Source organism: Gordionus sp. m RMFG-2023, chromosome 3, assembly GCF_954871325.1.
Source record: "Gordionus sp. m RMFG-2023 chromosome 3, tfGorSpeb1-WG-v2, whole genome shotgun sequence".
NCBI lineage: Eukaryota > Metazoa > Nematomorpha > Gordioida > Chordodea > Parachordodidae > Gordionus > Gordionus sp. m RMFG-2023.
Genome location: NC_088777.1, coordinates 388,547 through 416,209, shown reverse-complemented (window position 1 = coordinate 416,209; position 27,663 = coordinate 388,547). Strand labels below are relative to the sequence as shown.

The 27,663-nt window shown below is 30.2% G+C and overlaps 1 protein-coding gene across 1 annotated transcript; it reads right to left on the bottom strand.

Moving 5' to 3' along the window:
• LOC135925888 (alpha-mannosidase 2-like) lies at window positions 1-27,663 on the bottom strand. Its single transcript, XM_065461447.1, has 22 exons — window positions 27,565-27,663; window positions 27,364-27,517; window positions 22,797-22,966; window positions 22,350-22,500; window positions 20,514-20,685; window positions 18,698-18,825; window positions 18,336-18,509; window positions 14,603-14,789; window positions 14,297-14,474; window positions 13,914-14,131; window positions 11,669-11,851; window positions 10,901-11,086; window positions 9,758-9,944; window positions 8,543-8,700; window positions 7,920-8,031; window positions 7,372-7,615; window positions 4,620-4,715; window positions 4,283-4,428; window positions 3,703-3,859; window positions 2,785-3,191; window positions 855-965; window positions 1-255 (listed from the first exon to the last, which is right to left on the bottom strand). The coding sequence occupies exons 1-22, from the start codon at window positions 27,661-27,663 to the stop codon at window positions 76-78; spliced, it is 3,798 nt and encodes a 1,265-aa protein (XP_065317519.1). The 3' UTR covers window positions 1-75.

Here is a 27,663-nt window from a genome sequence, read left to right as displayed (position 1 = left end):
ATGAGAATTCATTGTATTATTTATAAAATATTAAATAAATAAATATAAATTCATATATATTATGATGATTATATTTTAAAAAATGGCTTTATAAGCCTGAAGTTCGAAAGGTTTCAATGGTACATTATAATCATTTCTATTGTTCGCATCGACGTATAGTTTTGAGTCGCTAATTTTGTCGGAGGTGAATGCTAAATTTGTAGCGTAGATATCTTTGAAATTCGAACGTGATGGCAAGAGTCGCGATAGGTCAATCTGGAGGGCAAGTAATTTATAACAAATAGCAAAGTAGTATCATATGTTTAGAATATTAAAAAAAAACATATATAAAATAGAATCAACAAATGATGTTAAACTGAAGGAAATTTTTTTAATGGATAAAATATTCTAGAAGCATCTAGAGTAAGGAATAGTATTAGAGGTTAGTATGTGTTAGGAAGATACATTAATATATAACATGTCGAATCTGACAGGTCATGTGATTATAAAATGACCATAGAAATATAAAATAAAAGAGCTGTTATAGCAAAAAATTTCCTTAAATTGAACCATAATCAAATAAACTTTAAACGTAAAATAATATATATCGCGCGTATTTTTTAAATAATTTGAAGGATCTGATTGAGTCGGAGTACTCATCCTACGAATATTTTAAACTGCCCAATTTATTATCTAAATTTACCAAATTAACAAAAAATGACAAATTGCATAAGATTCTCAGAATAGGCATTGTATACGAACCGGGAAAATAAATTTTCCTACAAAACTTTAAAAATGTAGGGCTAAATATGATTAAATTTTTAAAAAATTTGCTAAAAGGTGTTTAGTAAAAGTAAGGAAGGAATGGAACAAACTTTATAGGAAATTTTTGAGGTATCCATTCGGTAATCGCAATCGTACAAAGTGGTATGAAATATAAATCCTACGGAGAGAGGGAAGCGAGAAATGGGGTCATCAAAATTATCCTGTTAGAAAATAAATAAAAAGTAAATTTAGGGAACAAATAATTTATTTATTTTAGAGCGTATAATCTCTTTTGATATGTAGGTTCGGTTAGATCAAGGTTCCAGGAAGTTATTTTTTTTTTTAGAAAATGTCTAGGTTCGATTCAGAGATTAAAATTAATGGTTCAGGTTCAAAAATCTTTATTGAAGGTTCTTATAGCTCCAGTAAATTTTTTTCTTTTACAAATATGGTACATACACCGGTGGTGGTAGAGATTATATTTTTAATCCTAAATATTCTCTTTCGACTGAGATCTGTGTAAATGTAACAAACATTGCTATTGTAGCTAATAGGTAGAATTCAGTAAGATACGATAGCAAACATATGCTACCCATATATTTTTTTAAATACTCGAGAAATTTATAAAAATAACAATTCGAGGCAAATAGAAATAATTAATGTAAAATTTTTTTTATATACATTAAAAAAAGAGTAATTAACACATTATATTTATCGAACGGTTAAATATAATAAATTAATTTTATCTATAAATGCCGTATTGCCATTATTATATTCATTCATTTTTATTAAAAAGATATATATTATTCAATATTTAAAAAACCTTTATGAACCTATTATCAGGGTTATAACGATTCCTTGTAATTTATTTAATAAAAATTCGGTTCGGCAGGTTTTCATTAAAAGTTGAATTATACTGTTTGGTTCGACACAATGTCCAATTTTTTTTTTTAAACTATCAATTAATTTTTAGACTAAACATATGTTTTACGTGTGTGTTGACAAAATAACTCTATAAGTATATATTTACTCTTATAAGACTTTATTCGAAACTAAAAAGGAACGATAAAAAAAGTACAATATCAGGCCTTGAAGGAATGGCACTCATTCCACGAGCAAGGGAATCCCGCCTACCTGAGATTATACATGCGTTGATCGGCTTTCACAAACATTTGGCTCAAATTTTTTGATAACTAGATAAATTAATAATACCACATTAACCCCCCATTGTTTCTGACACAATAGACGCTTTTGCATCCAGATCACGGGATTTATTCCAAATAATGATCTTGCAACGGGCCTAATTTTTCAAGACCGGCCCGAACCCGAATTTTTTTTAAAAAATTAGTCGACCCGGCCCGAATTTATTTAAATATCACATATTTTTATTTTACATAAAAAATTCGACTCAAAATTGATAAATTTAAGAGATATTTAAAAAAAATTTCGAAGGCCCAACCCGAACCGGACCGAAATTTCTTAAAAAATATTAGGGCCGGTCTGGGCCTATTTTTTGCAGAAATCAATGGAAATTTGTAGGTCACATATTTTGGTTCACAGTTCCATAACCTAAAGACACCTCCTCACGCATTTTTTAAAAATATATATTATTTTTATATAACGCTCATAGCGTTTATTATAAATTGTAATCGTTTTTTTTCAAAATTTAAAATAAAACTTGTAATTTGTTATCAAAATTTTTTTATTATTATTAGATTCGAATAGGTATATAATGAATAAAATTATTCGTTCTTTCATTGTTCGGTCGAATTATTCGTAAAAATTTTCGTAAGTATTCGACCAGTTTCTTTGTGTAACATTTATTTAAACTTTATCTCGATCTCAGCATTAATCATTGTTTTTCTTCTTATTATTTGATAATGGCAATTTAACCCGATGAAATATCGAAAATTATCGTTTCCGTTTCCTCTCACTCTCACTCTATAATCATGGTACCAATTTTTAGCAATTTTAATTACCAAAAAATAATAATAATAAAGAACACTTTACTATTTATTAATTTAATTATAAATATTAAACCATATCAAGATCCCTCAGCCTCAGAGTTATAAGATTAACTAGATGCGTATTGGCGGGTAAATAGTCATCGTTTCCGACAACATTATCTATCGCGGGCGCTTTCAGGGTCTTCATGATACTGTACCCTTTATTTCCGCTATCAGAATCCGAACCCCGTAAAATCGCCGGGTGTAATAGCGTAGCCGAGGCGTGCCACGCTTTATAAGTTAGCAACCACGTAGTATAGTCAGTAGTTGACTTTAGATCCATAAAGGATACGCGCGGGCCCGAACTGACAGATGTCGAGCTTGAGATCTCGAAAGCGAGTTTGAATTTGTTGGTGAAAGGCTCATTGTCCATCATTGCCTCACCTAGACCGCGGTTGTCATCTTGAGAAAATTTTCGATCCATTATGACTTCTAAACTGCCTAATCAAAATTGGGTAAATTAAAATTTTTGTATTAAAATCCTTAATTTCATTGGTCCTTAAGGGATCCAATTAAAAAATAGGAAATTTTTTGAATAGCAGATGAATATAAAAAAAAGAAGATGACGTTTGTTTTGTTGATTTGCTTTTTAGAGAAGTTGAGTACACAAAAAAAGGAAAAAATAAATAAAAATTATAAAAATTTGGCCCATAAATTATTTTTCAAAAAAAAATCAGGAGTGACCAGTAATTGTATATCAAATGGCTGCCAATCTCTTTCAACGCTGTCCATCTAAAATATTTTTTAAGTCACCATACCAATTCAAACTAGTTATTTCGGTGCTAGAGGGTTAGTATATTATATATGTCAGGGCATGATTTGTGCTAAGGTGGGATGGTTAATTATAAAATAAATGCCTTTCAAATTCAGTAAACGCCATTTTTAATTTACAGTTACGACACTCATCCCAAAAAATTTTAAAAATAGTTCAATATCCATTTTTAAAAAATACCTAAGTGCAAGCTGCCCACCCCTAGCGGCTGAGCCGTCAAAAGGGTCATTCGAACTTTGTCCCCATTATATGAATCATCTTCGATAAAACTAGAAGTTGGCATGGGATAAAAATTGGCCTGAATCGGTAATTTATCCAAAAAACGTCTTTTTTGAATCTAAATTTTTTTTTGATTGTTAAAAAAAATAATGACGATTGGTTAAATATTCTTTTATCCATATCTATAATTGGGTTTCTTAATAAAAAGAAAGATTTATTTGCAAAAATATTTTTATTATTTTCGGAAAATTATATTCTATTAAAACTTAATATTAAACGGTATCACCTCATTTCTGTGAAAAACACTTTTTGAGAGCGAACGCAATACATCAAGGGTAACGCGTTTCGCTGAAATGACAAGTCATCTAGATATTAAAACTTTCCAATGAGTGAAGGCTATATAAAGGGAGAAAAACCGAACCCTCAAAGGTAAGATTTTTGACCTCGACATAATTTAGAGACTAAAGGTTGTGAGAAGAATATTCGATAAGAATATCCGCTCATTATTACCAGTGCTGATAAATGTAGGAGGAAAAAAAACCTGAAATCCATTATTGTCGGTGTAGAAATAACGTTTTTGGTTACGTATATCAGTGTCGATCCTCATGACAATTTCTTTGTTGGCATCGGTTGATGAACCCATGTATATGTCATTTTCTATGTGCAATATATCGTTCTGAGGGATGGCTAGAATATGTTTCAAAAAAAAACATATTTATACATTTGTAATATAGAGATGTTCAAATATCTTCTAATAACCTGTTTCTGATTTCATTTCTTATTTTAGAGAGACCAATCCTTCTTAATATGATTTAAAGTTTCATAAATTATTATAGGTAATCTCATTAAAAACTATAAAGTAAAAAAAACAAACTTACCATCATCGGCTCCTACATTCCACAAGGATACTTTGTGAGTCAGATAAGAAATAGAACCCATCGAATTGTCTTGATAATTGTCCTCGTAATCATCATCTGTATTATAAGATAAAAAAAGAAAAGAATGATAAACATAGGATGGAAAATCCTATGAGGTTGGGAAATAGAAATTTCAGGATTTCTATCTGCAATATTTGTCGAGGGAGACATCCTGAAATCCTCGACAAATATTGCAGATAGAAATCCTATGAGGTTGGGAAATAGGGATTTCAGGATTTCTATCTTATTTGTCGAAGAAATTATTTTTATAACTCCCCTAGAGGTTTGCGCGGGTTGTCGTAGCCCGACCCGAGCTCGAACATAAAAAACTTTATTTTCGGGCTCGGGTCGTAAGAGGTGTCTGACCCGAGACTCGACTCGGTAAATAAATATTCTAAAAAAATCATTATTATAATTCATAATGTCAATTAAAATAACATATCATTATTTATTTGACACATTTCATCATTAAAATGTAATTCAGAATAACATGTCATTTTCAATTATTATTTTAGATAATAACATGAGTTTACCAAACTATTTTGTTATTATATTTTTTGTGTTATTATTACATACTCTATTTTTATCATGTTCTATCAGGTTAATTAAAATATATTTATCTTAAAATATATATTTAATTAAATAGCCTCAAATTTTCAGTATTTAACATCGTTAACCAAATTTTAAATTGGTGGAAGACTTATCAAAAAGACTTTCCCAGGTTCTTAAATTCCTGGATATTTCTGCTTCTTCGACTAGCAATGAAAGAGCGCTTTCGGTGGCTGGTAGGGCCTTTGAAGGTAGGACTTGTTTAAAGCCTGATAAACTCGACTCCTCATTATTTATATATCACAATTATTTACTATGTGATACTATCGATAATGATATATCTTTATAATAAGTTCATTATATGACACACTTTGCAATAATTTTTAAATTCGATTGTATTTCAACTTTTTTTAATAACTAAACTGAATAAAAGGTATATGTTTCCAATTCAAACAAAATGCGATTTAATATAAATATTGATTATATTATGGCGGTCAAATTAAACGCACATAATGTTTAATTGCTTTCGGATATTATAATATTCACACTCAAATTTTAAAAAAATCGGGTCGAATAGAGTTGGGAATTTTTTAATTCGGACTCGGGCAGCGAAAAAAATAATTTAGGTTGGAGAAAAATTAAGAACCAATAGAAAAAGAGACACAAGCATTGTTGTTAGGAATGGAAAAATTTCCCACCTTTATTTTTTGGACAAAATTTTTTTTTGCTAACAGATCAGAAATCCCTGAAAAAATTATTTGGCGATAAACGTGAGCTTTCAAAAATAATATAAAAGTTGATTTACTCGATGGGAATGGAAAATGTCCGCGCCTGATCTCGAATTGAAACCGCCCAGGAAAAATTAAAATACTAGCAGATACATTTTCTAGGACTTCCATTAAGCAAGTATAGAATCAAATAACGGCCAAAAAACAAGCATTAACAATTAGATCTCTATATATCTCGGTCAAGTTCAACTCCAAAGATTGACTGCTAAATAAAGCAATTCAAAACATCTAGGGAGCATGAGTTGGTTTTGATACGAAAAATGGTTCAGTCAGTTTGTTTTAATAATCGTTGGGAGAAATTGTCAGTAGATCGAGATATGATTTAATTGAAAGTTGCGAATTCCAACCGTGTCGAGAAAATATATTTCGACTATCATACACAGGGGGGTATCTAGGAGTCAATGCTATGATATTAAGTTTTAGAATACAATGACATTGAACAATATGTTTGTCAATGCACTCCTTGTCAAAGTAACAGGTAATATACAGTGGAGGTTCCTTGACATTCGTGGAACATCTCTAATACTCCATGGAAACGCATTCATCTAGATTTCGCTGAACTTATTTATTATTTGGTTAGATGGAGTTGATGTAAGCACTAAATGGGATGAGATCGCGTTGATTAGAGAAGCCACGTCTATAGCAATGATCGGCGTTAAAGAAACGGTTCGTACGCTTTGGAACGCCAACACAAATCGTTTTAGATAATGGCTCTCGGTTTATTTCTGCAGAATTTCGACTCAAAACGAATGGGTTAGCTGAAAGAACATTAAGAACACTTAAAAGTAGATATTTTCATCACTAGATAGGATGTTAAGGAGCCAGAGGAGGCTATGGGCGAAGTTTTGACAGCATAGAGAATGCGCGAGCACCAATCATCTGGACGTTCACGCAAAACCATTATTGGGTTGTATCTAACGATCAAATATGCGACAAAAGACAGCTCATGATGAAAACACTCGAATAAGGGAATTCGAGGTTTCACAAACTAGTGTGTGGAGAGAGGGAATTATAGAATCCAGAACTGGTAGATATTCATATTCGGCAGAAGATAGGGATAGAACGATACGGGAGCATGTTGAACAACTGCGAAAAAGGGATATAGCAATAGAAATGGCGAAGTCAGAGAGAGGGGAAGGAAATATTGTGGGAAATAGATATAAAAATTCGGAAAATGAAAAGAAATCACCTATAGAGGGATCAACCAGCGAAACGGAAAATGCTGATGAAAATTCGGGTGGACTGGATATGTCTTCAATGCCTGTTGAAATGGAAACAACATTGAGGCAGTCATCACAACGATCGAGGAAACCTACAAATCGTCTGCTTGATGAGATTTAAGTGTAGGAAAATGTGTTAAATGCTATAACATCTACCTTTATTCGACGACTTTCCAACGTTGTTGTAAATGAGAGGAAATCGGGTTATCACTTTCGATTCTAAGGGTCCCCTCATCACGGCGATAAAAGATTTTTGCGGATCGCGAACCGGATTCAGCTCCTTTGCTTCTGTTTCGGGCATGAATATGTAAGCACCGCTGGTCTGAGAGCTGGATTTCTTGGCTTCGTAGTAAGAGAATTTGAGGCGAGAAGTTATGGTACGCGTTTGGGTTATGTATTTCTTGAAATGTTATTTCACAGTATATGGATTGTAATAAACCATCTATTAGCCCTATCCCCCTTTTATTTTATTCCTTGCTTTCTCTCTTTGTTTCAGGAGATATAAAAATTTCTAAAAAAGAAGAATTCGTTTTCTTTTCACGAAAAAAAAATTGAAACATAAATTTACCGAATATTTCTCAAATAGCGATTAAAGGAATATTCAAAGCAAAGAAAATGGTGGTTAAAGGGTATAGCTTCATTATAGATATAATAATTAGGATTAAAAAACAATTTTAAAAAATAAAATATATTGTCTTAAAAACCTGTAACAAGGCGGTACTAGAGTCGAACATCAGTTTGACATCCGAATTGTAAATAGAAAATGTGTCAGCACCCTTATGGGTGGGGGATTTGAAATCCACCTTAAAACCGCTCCTTTTTAAATGGGGAAAAAATAGCCATTTATTTTTAATATACATTTTAATCATCATATCTTTCTCAGGTAGATAAAAGTGAGGGTTACTCTTTTGTCGCTAATTCGCGACTTTTAAATTAAATATAATATGAAATGTAATATAATTACATTTAAAATTGTAATTATATTACATTTGGTATTTTCATAACTGCAAATAAGACCATCTTATCGAAAATAATTACAAATATGTCCGAAAATAAAATGAAACGAGACAAAAGGTTTCTATTTCTAAAATTTGAGAGGCATTAAATAAGATATGTAGGAAAACAAATCTAGGAATTATATTTTTAATATTTGATTACTAATATTCATTTTCTTTATTACTATCATGAAGTAACTTAGATGAGGAACGATACTTTTTAAAACTAGTAACGTGTAATAAGACTTTTCTCCCATTTTTCCTAATTCATTTTCGTTAAAATATAAGCATGTGTATTTTTTTTGTTTATATTATGAAGAAGAAAAACAAACTTTTTCAGATCTCCGAGTAATCGATTGTATGTTCTCCCACCACGATTCCAAACTTCAATCTTGGCCAGGCTCGTTTGAGAAGATAGCAAACAGGACTGCTCCCTTCTTAGCTCATACGGAGTGGCGCTTAAGGCTGGTAACGTTACTTTGAAGACCAGCTGATTTAAGAAGCATATATATACAAATAGCAGTTTGGTTATATTAAGCACATGGGGAAGGGAAGAATAACGCGATTTTGTTATCAAATAAGAAAAAAATGCGACGCACAAATTGGTCCTGGTCGCTTCACCCCTCATTCATAGTTAGTGCGAATCGCCGCGATTTCACGCTAACTGTGAATGCGGGGCCAAACGCTACGTTTGGCAAACGCAAATAACGCATTTCAAATGGAGTCGTGCAAATTGGTCAAACCGTTTCGCGTTAAGAAACCGTTTAAAAAACGTAAATTGGTAAATACTTTTTATTCATTCATTGATGTAAATTGGTAACGGTCTGCGATCCATTCTTTATGAACTCTCAAGAAAAAACTTACAAAACACTTTGTTACCCATATGAGAATAATAAGGTGGTGGCACTAAAAATCCCATTAATTCCTTCCTAGTTGTTTATTCATATGTATGTAGCTTAAATTCAATATTATATAAAAAATTTTTTTTAAAAAAATAACTTATTTTTTAAAATGAAATTAGAAAAAAAAAATGAAATAAAAAGGCAGACGATAATATAATTAGGAATGCGTTACGTTTTGATAATATAAAAAAAAGTGGTAAAAGCAGACGTTAAATTTGCGCGAACTAAGATGGTAGATAAATTTATGATTACAAAAAAGATATATTCATAAATGTGAAACGAAATGTCAATGAGTGTGTGTTGAGGATAAACAAGTTTAAAAATATCTATATTTTTTTTAAAAATACGAATTTGCAGATAATTCATTTGTCAATATCGGCTCACAAATTGTTGCCGCACGAATTATTATCCAATCAAGTCAATGTATACTTCCATCTTTAAATCAGAAGAAATATCTGGAAAAGGGCCTTCCTTAAGCAGAATCAAGTTAGCCCTCCTCCATTCTTTCAACTAATGACTTGATTACAAATTTTAACATTTAGATTACTTTACTTTATTAATATTTTGTAGGTAGAATAGTATATTAATTCTAAACATCTATCTATCATAAGAGTTATGTTAGTATATAAATTATTTTCGTCTCACCTCAAAGGCCCTTAATTCCTCGCTCGTAGAAGGTCCAGCGAAGGGATCGAACTTTAATTCGGGATTTATTTGAGCCTCTATGACTTGCCTCGTGGCGTGATCTAACAGGCACACCTCTTTGATATTCACGCGTAATGTGTAGAGTTCCTGCCTCTCGTGAGCAAGAGAATTGATGAGGTAAAAAATTCTTTTTAAAAAAAAATACATTTGTAAATAAAAGTAATCATTTTGAATTTCGCGAAATATTTTGAACTGATATAACCAATGGGGTTTGGGAATGATATTTTCGGTAGAGATCCACACTCCACCCTTTAAAAATTTTGGCGCGAGTTTTCCCGCCCATAAAAATTTTTACTCGTTCCAGCCGATTAAAATTTTACGAAATTTCTTGGTACAAATTTTACCGATTTTTGAATACCTATGTCTAAATTTTTTTCTTCTCCCAATGTCAATTTAAGGTTCTTATATCTCTCCTGTATGGCTATCAATATTTTTTCTAATCTATTGTTTATCTGTAATCATATCATATCATAAATAACTTGCTTAATCTATTTTGTGAATTGACTATTTATTATACGTAGATTTAGTACTTTAGTTAGGCAGCTCTTAAGAATACAAAGAAATCAACATGAAACTTATTTTAAAATAATATTGGGGCTAGTCTATTAAAATTTTACTTAAAAATTAAAGATTTACCAGGTCTTCCCCTATATTTTTATCTGTAAATAATCTAGTCTGGTCCGAAAATTTTTTATATATATTATTTCCCAGCCCTTCCCGTTATAAATCTATTTGAAGATTGTCTGACCCAGGGCCGAGCTTTTTAGATCTTACTGTGCAGGGTAAAATTTTATATTAAATTATAATCAAATAAAATCATATTTTTCTTTAATTCCGTTTATAGCGAATTATGGAATCAGGATCTCAAGAAAACCCCTGGGGAAAATATAAAAAATGAATGCCTTGAGAAATAGGAATAATGACTCATAGGTAAATTCAAATTCCTTATACGTGTAATGATCGTAAAGGGATGATTTGGGTGGGGGAAAGTCAATATCTTATGGCTAGATTTTAGATTTAATAGCTCTTTCATTTTTTTTTAACCTCGGGGGCAATATACACGAAAACAATTTAGAGCTTTACTTGCTATCCTGTTCCATTTCGGGATCAAAATATATAAAATTTTTGAATTTATCAGTTTCGTTTCCGACAAAGATGTTAGGTTGTTCAGCGCCGTTTAAAATGTTAGATGACGACGGCGTCGAATCCAATAAGAGATCGAGAGACGAGTCTAATATTCTTTCAGAGATTTTTATGGCTCTCAGCATTCTAACAAATATTTATTTTTTGGAGTAAATTGAATAATATCAAAAATTAAAATAAATATATAAATATTTCATTTTCTTTGTCCTCTACTTAGTTTTTTCTTTTCTTAGAAACCCGCCCACTTGACACTATATATCAATACTAAAAGAAGCCAAACAGCCAGGCCTGTAAATGTGTATGACCTGGCTATTTCTACCAAATCTCCATAACATTTTTCGTTACCTTATTGCTTAACCAATCCATCAAATTCTTTTTTCCTTCCATTTCCATATAAAATCAAAATTTTACACTCATGATATTATCAAATTCTTTCTATTTTATTCCATTGAATTTATTCTGAATTTATTCACAATTACAATGCAAATCATAATTTTTTATCAAGTTTGCTACAATTGACCATGCCTGCAAGAGAGAATTTTTTGGAAACAACCATCCTAGACTATTGCCTCTCCAAAATATTATTTATTAGCGAACACCCTTTCCTCACGAGTCTCTGCCTCATGTAAGATATATGGAGTTAACTGGCTCCTACCATTCCCCTACCCTTATCGAAAAGAGACATAGAACAGTGTAAATAGATCTAACCTGATAGCATAGTCCTCCATAACATGATGTTTAGCTGTACCCGTTATACCATCGTGATGTTGAAACAATCCCAGATCATTTCGCGCCGTATCTAGCAGTGGGTAAAAAATGTCCAGATAATCCCTGATAGTTGGCTTGTCTTGGTTGGTTACGATAGCCAGGGAATAAAATATTTCCGCCGCTCTTATAATAATTATTTAAATTATAAAAAAATTTTTTTAAAAATAATGAAGATAAAAAATGAACAATGTTTACCTTTCATCATGACATTTTTATAAAATAAAATCCGATAATAATTTATAAAATAATATTCGTTTTTTCGCCTCTTCCTCATTCCCTTAGAATTTAAAAAAATTACTATATAATAAGAGCATTCTGATTCTAAATATGTTGTAATCATTAGGAAATTTTTGAGCAAGGTATCAACCCTTTTAGGTGGTTTTTACTTCCCGTCGAGGAGACGATGATCATATTCTAGATCCAGACCACAGGGAACCTTTTAAGGCTCCATTGGCAGCCAAAACGTTGCCACTCCCCCGCCACAATGAGACTGAAGGTAGGATTTGGGAGTGAATTGTTAAAAATGCCTCTTTTTTTAAAAAAAAAGGCAAGTTAGAAGCTACTGTTTAAGAATACTCCACAACCTTGTTATAGATCATTTCCAAGGGGGGCAGAAAATTTAATTAACTATAGCAAAAGTCAACTATACCCGATATAGCTAATTTTCTTTCTTTAATCCATATTTAAATAATTAAAGATATAAAACTATAATCTACTATTTCAAATATTATTCGATGCTCGCAAACAAATAGTCTACACCGTTTCTTCATCGAAATAATTTGATAAGTATAGAGAATATGTGATAATTTTAAAAAAATCGCCATATGTCATTTGTTTAGGCGAGACAAATCTTTCATAGATAGTGATTCAACTATACACCTTTAGCTTTATTTTATGGATAAAATGAGATATGGATAAAATGAGATATGAGTAGAGTGCTCTTAAGCTGATGCCAGGTCCGTTTATATATCTAAGCCAGCTGCTAATGTTAAACCCGACACAAAATTTTAATTTTGGGCCCTAACTTAATGAGGACAAAATTCTGTGGGAGGTTAAAAGCCGAGTTATTATAAGATACTTTTAAAGTATTTCGATATATGGCCTTAAAGATGATATATTGATACAGTATTTAATGCACGTAGATATTTTAACCATTCTGGCTAGCTATTGTCATAATTTGTTAATTACGATATTATTTTTTCTGAGGAGTATTTTTTTCGTATAATCTTCTTCTTCTAGTAATGACCCTTTCACAGGTTTACCAAGGTGAGCCAACTTTTTTTCCTAATCCCCTCTTTCGTTTTATGGTATAGCCACTGGTCAAACCTAACAATTTAAAATTATTATCTACCACTTTCACCCAGCTTGTCTTTGGTCGCCCTGGGTCTTGTATCCTAAACTTCCAACAAAAGGTATTTGTCCATTTAAAAATCTTTTGCTTTCCTTTCAACATGTTCAAACCATTTCAGCCTATATTTTCTCGTGGCATCACCTATGGCTTCTATCCTAATCCTTTCACTCAGTTTTTTTGCTAGTGTTTCTCTCTCAAAGATACCACACATATCTAATTACCCATTCTAAGGTCCGTTCTTTCTAAAGTGGCGTCGCGCGTTGCTTTAACTTTAAGTGTCTAGCTGTCATGCATCTCACACTTTTCACGTAGTTTGCATAACTCTTTTCCCTTCATAACTAGAGGGACATTTTTATCCGTTAAAATCGAAGACATGTCTATGGACTTCTTCCATGCATATCTTAATCTTTGCCAGGTCTTCAAATGTGCTATGAGTAATCGTTTAATTAAAAAGACTCCTCCACTTTTCCAAAGTTCAACCATCTCCATTTTGATATCAGGAGTAGTCTTATCATCATAGTTATTAATTAGTTAAAGTTTTTACACGTGATATTATAGTATTATCAAAAGATCATGTGAATGCATCTCGTACCTTTTTTGTATAAAATTATTGTACAAATAATTCATAACATTGTTTCAGGGTAGACATTTAAATCAATGCCATTATTAATACTAACCTATATTGATGATTCATTCGTTAAACTGCATTAAAAGATACGTCGAATGATATCTTGACTACAGCTGATTTTAATGTATGTACACTTCTAAATAAATGTCAGTCTAGGTTAGTATTAAAGTCATTGATATAAAATTTGTCAGGAAAAAAATTACTACCTCAGTTTGTATTCCAAGATCCTTTCCATCCTCTTGTACTTCGGTCTGCTCGTGTAATACCCACTCCAATAATCGTTATCCTTGTCAGCGTACGTGAAAAAGTCTCCTCTCAAAACCGGAAACCTCTTATCCGATTTTTCTTCGGAATTAGCATCGTTCTTAGTAGTAGTGCCCTGTTTAATTGCTTCGAAGTATTCGGAAAGGGTAGCGAATTTAATCTGGATTTAGTGAGACAACTTTAAGTATCATAATAAAAATTTTCCAGGAATTCATTATTAATACAGTTGCCCTGCATTCGCTGTTAGCACGAATTCGAGGCGAAAAAAAAAATGCCTATAGCCATGAAGTGGCGCTAACCGTGAATGCAAGGTTAGGCATTTTACTTTGGCATTGAATTGCGGATGATTATTGAGGTATTCCATGATTTGCAAATAATTTCCCATTTGGTAAGTCCATTCCTTACCCGTTTTATACCTAAAATCGTCGCCCAATGGCACTAAAAGGTTGTTGGTCTGGTACAACTGACTTTTTTTGCGATACTGATCAAGCAAAAGAATGGCTCTGCATGCAAACATTATAAGATCATGTGTAGTGATATATATCATTGATAAAGTTGGCAAAATTAATCTGTTTTTTCCTTCCCGCTCTCTTCTTTTCTCTACACCACCAAATTATCCCATTAACAAAACCTCTCTCTAACATTTGACGCGTCTATGGGTTGAGGGGCAACTCTCCACGGACAACTCATACCAGTTTGGGGAAGCCTGTTGAAATCGAATTGGCAACAAACCTTGGGATCGGGGCCACAAGTATGAGGAATATCGTAGGAGTAAAAGGGCATCATGTGACATAAAATGTCGTTCGAACCTCCGAAATCTATAAATATAAAAAAAAATTTTTTCCGTATAAAAAAAATCTTAAAAAATGACATAACAAAGACCATACTTAAAATTATTTTAAAAAAAACACCTAAAAAGAACAAAATAAGTGAGTTATAAAATGATTGAGTGGCTTGATAATGAAGATTATATCTAAAATGATAATGATATTTAAATATTTGCAATGGGTAATTCCATACCAAATCGATAACTTTTAGGCCCGACCTTTTTAGTTTCGATAAAATTTTGCATGCTGATAGAATATCATTAGAAAGCATCGAATCCAAAATTTTAGCCTCATAGTACTCATAGTTCCTGAGATATCAATAGTCAAAAGTGCTAAAAATGACCTTTTTTTGAAATATACCATTTTTTGAAATTGAGATAAGTTAAAAAACAAGTTATATGTCATTTTGTAACTCTATTAAAGGCCTTTTATTAAATATTAAGCATTTTTTTGAAATAATATTGTTGCGGTTTTTATTTACGTCCTAAATTTTAAACATGAAAACTCCAGATGTTTCGCTTTCCAAATTTTTTTGAATTTAATATTTTTTTTTCTCCAACCTTATATCTATTCATAAAATAATACTTGAGACAACCATGAGTTTTTTAGTTAGTAGGATTTAAAAAATCAAAAAATAAATATTTTTTTCAAAAAATAGATGGCGCTCCTTTATAAAATAACGTGTTTGGTTAAGATTATTATTTTTTTAAACTTTTTTTCACTTTTAAACATAAATAATAAGATTTTGCACAGATCGTTTGATAGGCTTACTTATTATTATTATTATTATATTGATAACTTGTAATAATTAGTTGTTTTTATAATAAATGATTAATTTTCCTAAAAAGATAGTTAAGATTCCGATATCTCCAACAAGAAAATATGATAATTAATTGTTGAAAGATAAAAGCAAATTCACATGCACCTGCCCTAATATTAATTAATTTTTATTTTACAAATATTTTGATATTGATTATTTTTTCTTCTTAAAATTATTTATAATGTACAAGTATAAATATCGCGTAAACCCTTTTAAAGAATCTAAACACTTTAATTATAATAAGAACCTGCGTAGAGTTATGACGTGGATGACACAATATCCAAACATTGGAGGCGAAACACTATATTTATGATAAATGTCGTAAACGGTTATCACAAAAAAATATTGAAAATATAACTATTCTGATAGCTAATATGTAAATAATATCAACACAGCATCAACATCAATAGGTACAATTAATATAACTTTAAACGAAATTGGAATATCTCCTATTAAGAAAAAAAATTTAAGCGAAAAAAATTATCCCAAAAAAAAAGGATAGCGAAAATATAAAAAGCTTATTTCAGATATAATAATTAACAATCCAGAATCGGGTGCAAAAGATAATAAAGATATTACTCAATAATATGAAATTACAATATCCTAATTTATCTAAAAATAAAAATGTATCAATTGCTGACCATTCTGCCTCCTAATTGGAGCGCAAATAAAATAAAAACGACATTCACAACGCTACATAATCATATGGCAATAATTCCGAAATCGTTTTAGAAGAAAAGGGAATTCTTTCAACTCCAAATCGAAAGCCTGCAAAAATATCTCAATCAAAAAACAGTTGATATTGTTAAAAAAAAATTCGCAGTGATGAAGTTAGTAAGGTATTTAACAGGAAAAAAAGAATGCATAATCTAGCATTAAAAAGGGGGAACGAGTGACAAAAAAAGGTTAGTTCTTAATAATTTGATAATCATTTTAAGGCGAGTAATTGTTTAACTAAACTCAACACTAAACTATATTCTAATTCGTAGACATTTATTGTGGAGAACATAGTATATCCACGTGAGGATCCTTTGATTTAGGATCAATTAATCGATGAGATTAGAGGATATGTAACATGGGCATATGAAAACGATTAGTGGTTAGGATTTGTACAAGAAGTGAATGTAATTAGAGATGAAGTAAAAAATTAATTTTCTTCACCCAAAGGACCAGCACATTCTTTTGCTTATCCAGCTGCACAAGATTACTTTTCATACCATAAAATAATCTTTTAACAATAGTTAGCCTATCTATCAACGGCTACTGGGCGTACATATAATTTATCGCAACACGAAATTATCAAGGCGTAAAAAAAACTAAATTTAATGAAAAACAGAAAATAGGTAATATCTTTTATAAATTTTAATTTATATATTATATCTACAAAATTTATAAAATTTTCTAAAATTCAAATTTTTTATAAAAAAAAATAAAACTATTATATATAGCGCCATCTACTTTTTTTAAAGTATAAAATGTGCAATATTTTTTTAAATAAATATCCAGCCATGCTAATTGTTGAAGAAATCATTAAAAAAATAGTTAACGGATAATATTTCTTAAAAAAATTAAAAATCGGAGATTATATACATTTCGAAATATTAATTTCAAGTTTTCAACTGACCATAAGACCATTTTATCAAAAATTAATTTTAATGTTGTCGCCATAATTATCAATTATTAACTTAGCTATTGATATTAGAATCAATATTTGATCATATTTAGTTTTAAATTAAAAACAAACTAATTATTTAACATCAGTAAAAGCAAAAAAAGACGTTTTTTGGACCTATAACCCCGATTATCTCCGCTTATATAGTTGCTAATGCGCTAAAATTTTGTTTATAATCTAATGGGAACATATATAACCAGCCTATGATTTAGAAAGGGGTCGGCCTAAAAGTGATTGATTTGACATGTAATAACCCTATAACCACAGCTAAATAAACTCATTTCATAATATTAATGATAGAAAATCTTTCTATTTTTGTTCAAAAATAGAAAATAGTTTAAAAAAATAATAATCTTAACAATTTTATAATGAAGCGCCATCTATTTTTGAAAAAATTTATTTTTTTATTTTTAAATCCCCAATAACTAAAAAACCCATGGTTGTTCCAAGTTTAAATTTTTTTATGAATAGGTTATCGAATAAGAAAATATCAAATTCAAATAAATTTGAAAAAAGAAACACCTGGAGTTTTTATGTTTAAAACTTATAACGTAAATAAAAACCGCAACAATATTATTTCAAAAAAATCCTTAATATTTAATAATTGGCCTTTAAAAGATTTACAAAATGACATATAATTTATTTTTTTAAAATCATTATTTTTTAACTTATCTCAATTTTTAAAAATCTTATTTTTCGAAAAAGCTCATTTTTGGCACTTTTGACCATTGATATATATCTCAGGAACTATGAGTACTAGGAGGCTAAAATTTTGGATTCGATGCTTTCTATTGATATTCTCTCAGTATGCAAAATTTTATCGAAATTAAAAAGGTCGGGCCGAAAAGTTATCGATTTGGTATGGTAATTACCCCAATAAAACACTGGTATAGATTATATTTTATATAAGAATTTTAGTAATAAAAAAATAAAAACAGAATTTCCGGGAATTTCTACTTAAATAGCCAAAAAATAACACTTTATGGCTGGAAATTCATTGATTCAAATGATATTTTAAATAAGATCTGATACACAATTCATTTACCCCAATTTTGCCTCCAATAAAACTCCAGGGACTTTGAGAGGGCTAACGTTTTTTTGACGAAGTAATGCACCCTTTGTATCAAAGTCGACTCTAACCCAAAAGACTTGATGATGTAAGCGTTAACCGGAGAATGGCCGAACGGATCTATGAACCAGCCGTGCTTGGGTTTAATTCCTATATATATTTTTTAATATTGTTTCGTAAGCTAAAAATTATTGTACACTTAGATTTAGATAATCCGATTTTGGGGATACAAATAGTCATTTTTTTAATTTCGTTCTAAAGTAGTAAATTACTTACCATTTAAAAAAAATGATATTTTTTAAAAAATGATATTTTTTAAAAAAGGATTAAAATCGAACCCAAGTGGTTGTGCAACCAGACGTTCCCTTGTATCATTTGGCCCACCATGGCGGAATAGTGGGCGTTCGCTTCGTCATTCATGACCCAACCTCCGTTTACGAACTCTAATCTTCCTTCTTCCGTGAGTCTTTTTATTTATTTATTTTTCGATTTATGAAAAGTATGGTAGCATCTTGGAAGAGTTATAGAAACCTAAAAAAAAGAGTTTTGCACAGTCAGGAATCTGAAAAAAGGAATGTGTTTAGATTTTAGTCAAAATTAACTTTATGTAAGCATTGAGATTTGGCAAATAGAGACCTTTCTATCATCTATGAGCACTCCAGGGCTACATAATTTTGGCTAAATTCTTAAACGGACAGTTTTCAAAAATCGACAAAAGGGGCTTTTTTTTATCAACACTACAGGAAATATAAATTTTTTATATATAAAAACTTTATGCAGCATGGGGGTGGGGGTAATTAATTCCAATAATCTATTATTTCTTTAAAAAAAACATAATCCATTTGAGAAAAATCTCGATTTGGAATCAGATTAAGCTCAAGGAAGTACATTTTTCCCCTGATTATTGTTTCACTGTTTAATAAAGTAGCTAGTGATGTTTGGCCGATTTTAAATTAAGATTTTTAGCCAAAATAATATTATGCAAGCCTCAAGATTCTGTTGTCACTATAAGTCCAAACCTTTCTGCCTACCTATGAAAGAAATCTCCAGACCTGTGTAATATTTTTTTGGGTTAGAATATTGTAGCTGTTTAGGTGAATCGAGCCATTTTCAAACACTATTGGCAACATGTCATTAATTAACTTTTCGCGGGTTTTTAAATATATGGGTTTGGAATACCTGCCCTATTAATTTTTTAGTATATTTGACAAAACCTCTTAAGTCATTTTTTTTTAAATGAAAGGTTAAAAAGTTTTTGGAAAAATTGTCTAAAAATTCATAGCCGGTGGTGGGTCTTATGATCTGCACCCAATGATGCACATATACACTACCAGATTAAGAAATTCCTTAATTAAAATTGTCCATACATAAGAGTTAGCTGTAGCGTCATTTTGCGGTTTGAACTTGGACTAATTGTCATTATATATTATTATATCAATGTATTTAATGAACGTACACACTACCATAATGCTAGTACAGCTGACTCCTATGTATGGACACTTTTAAATGCATTCATTGAATATCGCCAAACTAGTAGTATATATATATATATACTGCGCCATGTTGAAAATAGATTTAAGGTTGACGAAAAATTGCTGTAGAAAATGACTCTAAAGATAATACGCATTTTTTCGTCATATAAACATCAATCAAGTCTTTATTAATCCTTTACGGTGTTCGCTTCATTATATTTTAAAATCAAAATCTATTATGGTATAACGACCACTCAAATTAATATTTTCCTCCTTATCCTTTACAGCATAAATTAGCGAAAACTTCTAGTGGGTGGGTGGGGGAGATGAGTATCAACATAAAGACCAATATAATAGCCACCTAAATAATCTATTGTTGGACCCGTAGTTTCTGAAACCTGCGGATCATTTGGACTTCTAGCTCCAAAATTATTCAAAACAATAGGGCAGAGATTAAGCTTAATCAACAATGAATATCGATCAAAATTTGCCGATCCAATTGTATAACCAATACATGGGTCATTAAGCCCCACCGACCTAACCTAAATACTTTTCACTTTTAAATATTGCTTTATTTTATATAATTTTCAGTATCTATAATTAAAAATTTACATTGTAATTTTTCTAATAAAGAATTTGAAAAAAAAGGATTTTAATTTAAAACCTTTATAAAAATAAAAACTTTTTAACGGCTGCTCTCTTTTCATTGGTAGTTGAGTTCCACCAATGGGCGAAAAACGATATTTCGGCATATATGAATTTCATTCTCGGTTCGGTGGTCAGGAATTCAACCATGTAATCTAATATGTGCTTCGTTTCTGTGTCGTAGTATTCCAGAAAGGTTTTGATCCAGCCTGAGAGATGTTTGTGGGGGATATGGGAATACATTTGTTTTTGTGATATATATATATATTGATTAAAAGAAATTGTTTGAGATTTGTATAAATTGCGCGAAGGTGTATACAGTAAAATTTATCTAATTTGGGCTCTTGGCAACTCCCTAATTTGTTTAAAATTTTGAGTCCCCTGATAAATTGGGCAATCCTCTAAGTTGGGAAAAAATCTTTGCACCAACGGTGGGGGAATTAGATTGCAGTTGTGTATTTCTCAAATTTTTTTTAGCAAAATGAGTTATAACTACCAGAATTTGAAACCGAGACGAAAAATAGTTCTGCATCCGGGTAATAAAATTTTGAAAAGAGGAATCTAGTTCTATTTCCGATAGCTAAACAACTATTTTTCTCTTTCTTTCTTTTCACTAATGCTATAGTGCTGGATTGAGGTGCGCAATTTTAAAAGGAAGCAAAGATTGTGTTACCTGAACTACTAACAAACAATAAGGATACTAGACTAAGAGACGATAAGATATTCTAATATCTATCTTCCCGAGTTCTTATAGAATTTATAATTTAGGTTAGAACAAATTGTATAAGCATTTTTTTAAAAAAACGAATTTGTATGAGACGTTCGAAGTTGATATAAAAAATAAATTGAATATACGTTAGCGTTCATCCGCAAAAAGGGAATGATGAATGATATTTTAGCGAATTATCCATGTATACAACATAAATCATAAATTTTGGAATGGAAGAGATGGCTCAAAATTTCGAATGCCTTGCCGAGGCCCAGCAGGTCCGTGCCTCGAGCTAGAGACCACTGAGACAAACCGCAAACAATAAGTAAGGATCGGAATTGAAGGATACTGGGATAAGATTAATATATTTATCAAAAAAGGGTCTTATTGCATTTCAGTAAAATTTAGTCAATGATTAAATTGATATATTGGTATGTGTTAAACAACGCCATTTATCTTTACCTAAAAAAATGAATATGTTCGCGTTCATTCATCAAATTTAATAAATATTTAATATAAATAAATGCCTATTTTGGTAATAAGACCACATCATATTTAGTCGTTGTATTCAAAAATTTTATTTTGCATATAAAAATAAATATATATTATAATGTATAAAAAAAAATATAAAATATGATTAAAAAGTTATATATTAGTTTTTAATATTGTTTTTTTAAAAAAAATTATAATATGGTAAACAAAGGGCGCTTCGTAGTTAAAACGAAGTTTGCTCCACTATAAAAAATTGGCTCGAAAGTAAGCAAAGATGGCATAGCCGTATTGTATTTAATATTTAATCTTTCATAATTCCGCGCCAAAAATAAAGACCAGATTCATAAATCGCCATTTTGCCCTTATGGGTTTTCATCAATTCTAGCTTTTTTTTACAGATTTTAAAATTCACATATGCTTATTTTTCTTTATCTTGTTCTATGGAAACCTTGTCTAATCACTTTCCTTTTCCAGCTATACATTATATTCATGAAAATTTTGCGTACATGTAAATTATAAAAGAAATAGGAACAAAAAAAAGTTAACAGCACCTATCTTTCTTTTTTGCCAGTTTAGAAAATTTGCATATGAATCGTTTTTTCTATATAAAATTTAATTTATGAAGGTTAAGTATTGCTTTTTAGGTATCACAGCTGGGTAAAGCGTTCTTACCGGGGTCATTATGACTATGGGGCACTACGAATATATTGAGCGGTTTGTCGGGAGTCCAATCCTTCCTGGGATTGTATTTAATGTTGAAGCCTTGTTTCCAAACACCTCCATCCAAATTTTCGAACGTCAGCGAATCATACAAATCCAGCATCTTAATATATATTTTTTTTAAATGAACTTCATGTAAATTACATAAAAAGCCCCCAACCCGGATTGGATCAAAAAATGGTGCGATCTAAACAATTTTAAAATGGCCGTAAATCGATCAAAAATAAAAATCGGGACCGGAATGAAAACCGGAACCGAGTTTGAAAATAACATTTTATTTTTAAAATTTGAGCCGGACCAAAAATTTTGACATCCTCCAGGTTTACATTATATCTATAGGTTAACAAATCAACGGCAATAACCCCTAGAATAAAATTAAATTAAGGTACAATTGCATACGTCTATATCAATGGCTGGATTATGAGTTGACGCCCTGATAATTGAACATTGATCGGCATTGCTCGGCTTTAGTGTCACGCTGTCAGAATCATTGTGTTCAGTTTTAGTCACGAATTTCGAAGCTATGGCGACGGTAGAAATTTCGTCGACTCCTTCGGAGATTGCATTGTCTAAATTAATATTTGGTAGAAAACAAGGAAGGGGTAAGAAATGATATCATGAATAATTGAATTCCACAAAATTTTTTAAATCTCGTAGTACTTTTTGTAGGCCGATCCGATCCTATATTAATTTGACATCGGCCGGTAACCGATCCGATATTAAATTGATATCGGCAGATAACCGACACGGTATCTAAACAACTAATCGCTTTAACTCATTTTATTCTAATCAGAAAAATAATACGCAGGCCTGAAGATTTTGCTCATAGCTGGCACAAAGGATTGGACATCTATTAGCGAAATTCTCGAGGCTGAGGCAATATTTTTTTGGGCTAAAATATTGAGTTAGCCTTTTTTTTATATCGGCTCAAATGGAGCGATTTTGCATAACTAACCTAGCGTATACTTTTTTTAGTAGTATAACTCATCCATAATTTATCAATTACCATAAGTTGTGTCATTTAAATATATTATAATGATTAGTTAAAGTTACATTCATTAGATAAATCACTTATTTACATAATAACATTAATCTAATTTACATAATAAGTAACAAATAAAAAATATATTATGAAATTAGAAATAAATTTTTTGTTTTTCTAAATTAAGACGCCATTTTATGAGATTGGATGGGGAAATTTTATTATTGAAGATAACAGATACTTTATATAAGAACATCGATACATTCCTAATTATATATATATATATATATATATTGTTAATGTAGCGCTATCTGTTTTTCTTTACAACAATAAAAAAAAGAAATGGTTTATTTAAATAATAAAATCCATTTTTACGCTAATAGATCAATAATCACAAGTAGGGTTGTCAGGTGTCTATCATATTGACTGGTAGACTACCACAATTTTTTTAAAATTTCCAAAATATATCACAAAAACTCCCATAAAATCTTCCACATTCTAAAAAAAAATTTCAATAATCATGTTTTTGATATAAAAATAAATAATGTATTATACCCAAAATAAAGAAATTTCAAAATCAAGAAATTCGAATCTCTATTTGTATTGGATCCACGGTTTTTAAATTTATTATATTTTATCTGATAACCAATCAAAGTGCAGAATTTTTATACAATTAACTGCTATATACCATATTAACGAATTGGTATAAATTTCGATGATAAAAACATCATTATTTTTGAAGAAAATGATCCTCCCAAAATTTTGTTTTTACGAAAATTTACCAAAATCGAATAATTTCTAACCCGATAACCCTGATCATCGGCATTATTCATTTCCTAATACATTGGTATCTGAATTTAATTGAAAAGATGATGAGAAACTCTCTCTAATAAAGCTGTGTTTTTCTATGATTCTATCCTGGATTAAATGGTCCTGCTAACCATCATTTAATTTTTTTTAAAACTTTATTTCACCTGTAAACATAATTTTATTTGACGGGTCAGGTGGTAGTTAGATTTTATTTTTAAATAGTATATGCACATATCATCGAATTTTCGATTGAGAGTCGCCCTTTAATTTGACAAGATGTCAAATTAGCTCATGACTTATCACTATATATTTTTTCAACAATTTCCTGATCTGGTCTCCTTATCCTGCAAAGTAATATTATATTAAGGTTATAAAAAAAATTATGGTGTAGGATATTTTTCAATTTGGATTTGTACTTCTCTGATTATAATCTTAGTATTTGATTTAAATCGTGATTTAAATAAAAAAAATTTACAATGTTTGCCAACCCCAGTTAAAATTGAAAGTATCTGCTTTAAGCTAATAGACCTTATTACAGATACCAACAGTGGCGTAAGAATATGGGACGCAGAGGATTACGGCGTAGTTAGGACAAGACCCAATATGAATTTCAGGGCCCGCCAACCCTTGAAATATGGCAAGTTGTAAGTAAGACGTCTATAGTGATCATTTAGTTTTGCTATGCGATTCTTTTGCGTGTATTAAATTAATTCAATATTTATAAATAGGCCATATGAATCCAAATCTTATAAAAAAAAAATTTCAAAAGTTAGAAGCTAATGGAGTGGCAACAGGAAGAAATAGACTGGGGTGGTTTGGGAATGTTGGTACACAAAAGGGCGAAAGATTATTGGGAAAAGTGATGCACCGTGAGGGAAATAAGGCAGTCGAGGCCTCGCGGAAGACCGATGACGAGGTGGATAAAATAGACCTCTGGGTCGTTGGCCCACGATGCTAACGTCCGAAATGTCAAGACAATTTAATTGAGCCGCACCGACAGATTCGCGGTAATTTTTTTACTACAAAGGCGGAGTGGAGTGGAAAATTTTTATATTTAATTTATCAAATTAAATAGCTTATCGCCTCATTCATTATATATTTTAAACTATTATTTTATGGTACCAATGCATAATTATATTTATTTTAATTTTCAACTGATTAGATAAATTGATTTGATCGAAGATTTTAAAATCTGAAGTTTATTTCCGAATATTTTAATATTAATTTGTTAAATAAACTTCTAAAATTTATTGAACAAAGTAAAATATAGTACAATAATAAAATGTACTATTCTTTTAGGGAGAGACGGGAACTCCCAAAACCAGCTAATTATGCTGGAAAAGTTCTCTACTTACAATTTGGTAAAAAAAAATTTTCTATGTACATCAATACTTAAGGTCAAAAGAAAATCTTTATATCCTACAAATTTGGATAAGCATATTTATTTACTCCTTAAAATAAATTTGATTTCTAATTTCTATTCATCACATAAATATTTTATCATAAATTTATTTTTGAAGAATGAAAAATACATAAATTTATAGTGTTGTGTTGTACATGAAAAAAATGAAAATGACAATGAAAATATAATAATTTACTCTAACTTATTATAATTTTTAAAATGTGTTGATAAGCCAATTTATTAGGATGGCACCATCGATGAAAAAAAGTAATAAAACCACTGCTGCCGATTTATATCTCGAAACACAGATCTAGGTGAGAAATTGATAATGGAATGGATTTTACAAACAGCTATGCTCAAGTCAAGACCATAAAAATGAAGAAGGGGGGATCAGAGCACAGACCAACTTACCTGAGTAAACTTAATAAACTATATTCAGAGATTATTGCATAATGTTGAGACAAATTTTTTTTCCATTAATTTATGAAAGTTAGTTATCATTTTTACACTATCAGCCAATACCGATAGATACAGTATCAGTCTGGCAAATCTCTGTCAAAAATTTATATACAAAAAAATGCAAATATACCCTATTATAGCCATAAAATGAATGATTAATGAAAATAACCCAATGATATTATAAAAGAGTCATCCATTTCATGTCAAATTGATCAAGATTTGGCTGACACCTTTAAATTTTACAAAATCTTATATACAAACTAGTATTGCTAAACGGTTCTTGATTATAGCCATATCAAGTTTAAATATTTTGTCCATGGATGGCATTTAGGTTTGGACATCTATTGGTAAAATTTTGAAAGTTAGGTATATTATTATTTTGGTGAAAATCTTTATTTAGCCATTTTTAAAAAATCAACGAAATCTAGTTGTTTACCAAAACTAATACAAACTAAGGTTCATGTAATTTATATTTGGGCAAATTAGCTTTCCTAACTGTAATATTTATGAAAATGTCAGAGGATAGAAGCATAAAAAATAGCCATTTTAATGAATCAATTTTGATATAATTAATGATTGATTATTAAAAAAAATTTTGAGCATCTTTTGTTCAGAACAATATTTAAATAGTTGTATGTTATTTTATTCTACCAAATAATTAATAATGTTCCAACCAAATTTACAATGCTGGCATATGGATGATGCGTGGGTTTGGTGTAGGTATAATATTCATATAGATTATATATAATATAAATAGCATTTTGATTAATTCATTTTTTTTATTATATTAATAAAAGTATTTATGCAATATTTCAAGTATTGGAAATCTGCATAGCACAGCCCACAAATTGGCCTTAAATTTTATGCTTGGCCAGGTAAAAATAAAACAATAAAAAGTGGTTGAATATTTTTAAAAAATCCAAAAAATGAGAAATACAATTCATAAATTTGATTATAATAAATTGGTCATTAAATCCTCAGATAGGTTATATAGTCATTACATAAAAATACTTTTAAAAATATATTAAATTCGTAAATTTTATTTCTGAAATTCTGCAAAATATTTTGCAAGATTTGCCTGGTCCATAATTATTTTAGCCTAATGTGGCTCACAGCCTGCTGTCCATGATATGTAGCCAAATTTTAAACTTTGGTTACATAAATAGGTTAATACAGAAAAATTAAAAGTAATATTTTAAAGAATTAGTAATAAATATAAAGTTATTAAAAAAATTTAAAATTACTCATGCTATTTGTTTTTTAATAAAAGGGTGGTGAATCAATAATAAAATTATTAGAGAGATCAAGCTTACCAATAATTGCACTTATTGCGTTAGAAAATATTTCTAAATTTGAGTTATCATTCAATGATAATTCTGAATTGAGATTTGTTATGATTTGGGAATTTTTTTCTATTTCATTTTGAATAATTTCTAAGGAATCAATAATCTTAATACTGGGAGCTTTCTATAGAAAAAATTTTTAATTATATATCAATATTTAAAATATGGTACCGGTAAAGATCGAATGATAAATAAATTATTGTTTTTATATAATAATATTAGACTAGTTAGAAAGACAATTGGTATGACATACAATAGGATTTTAATCAT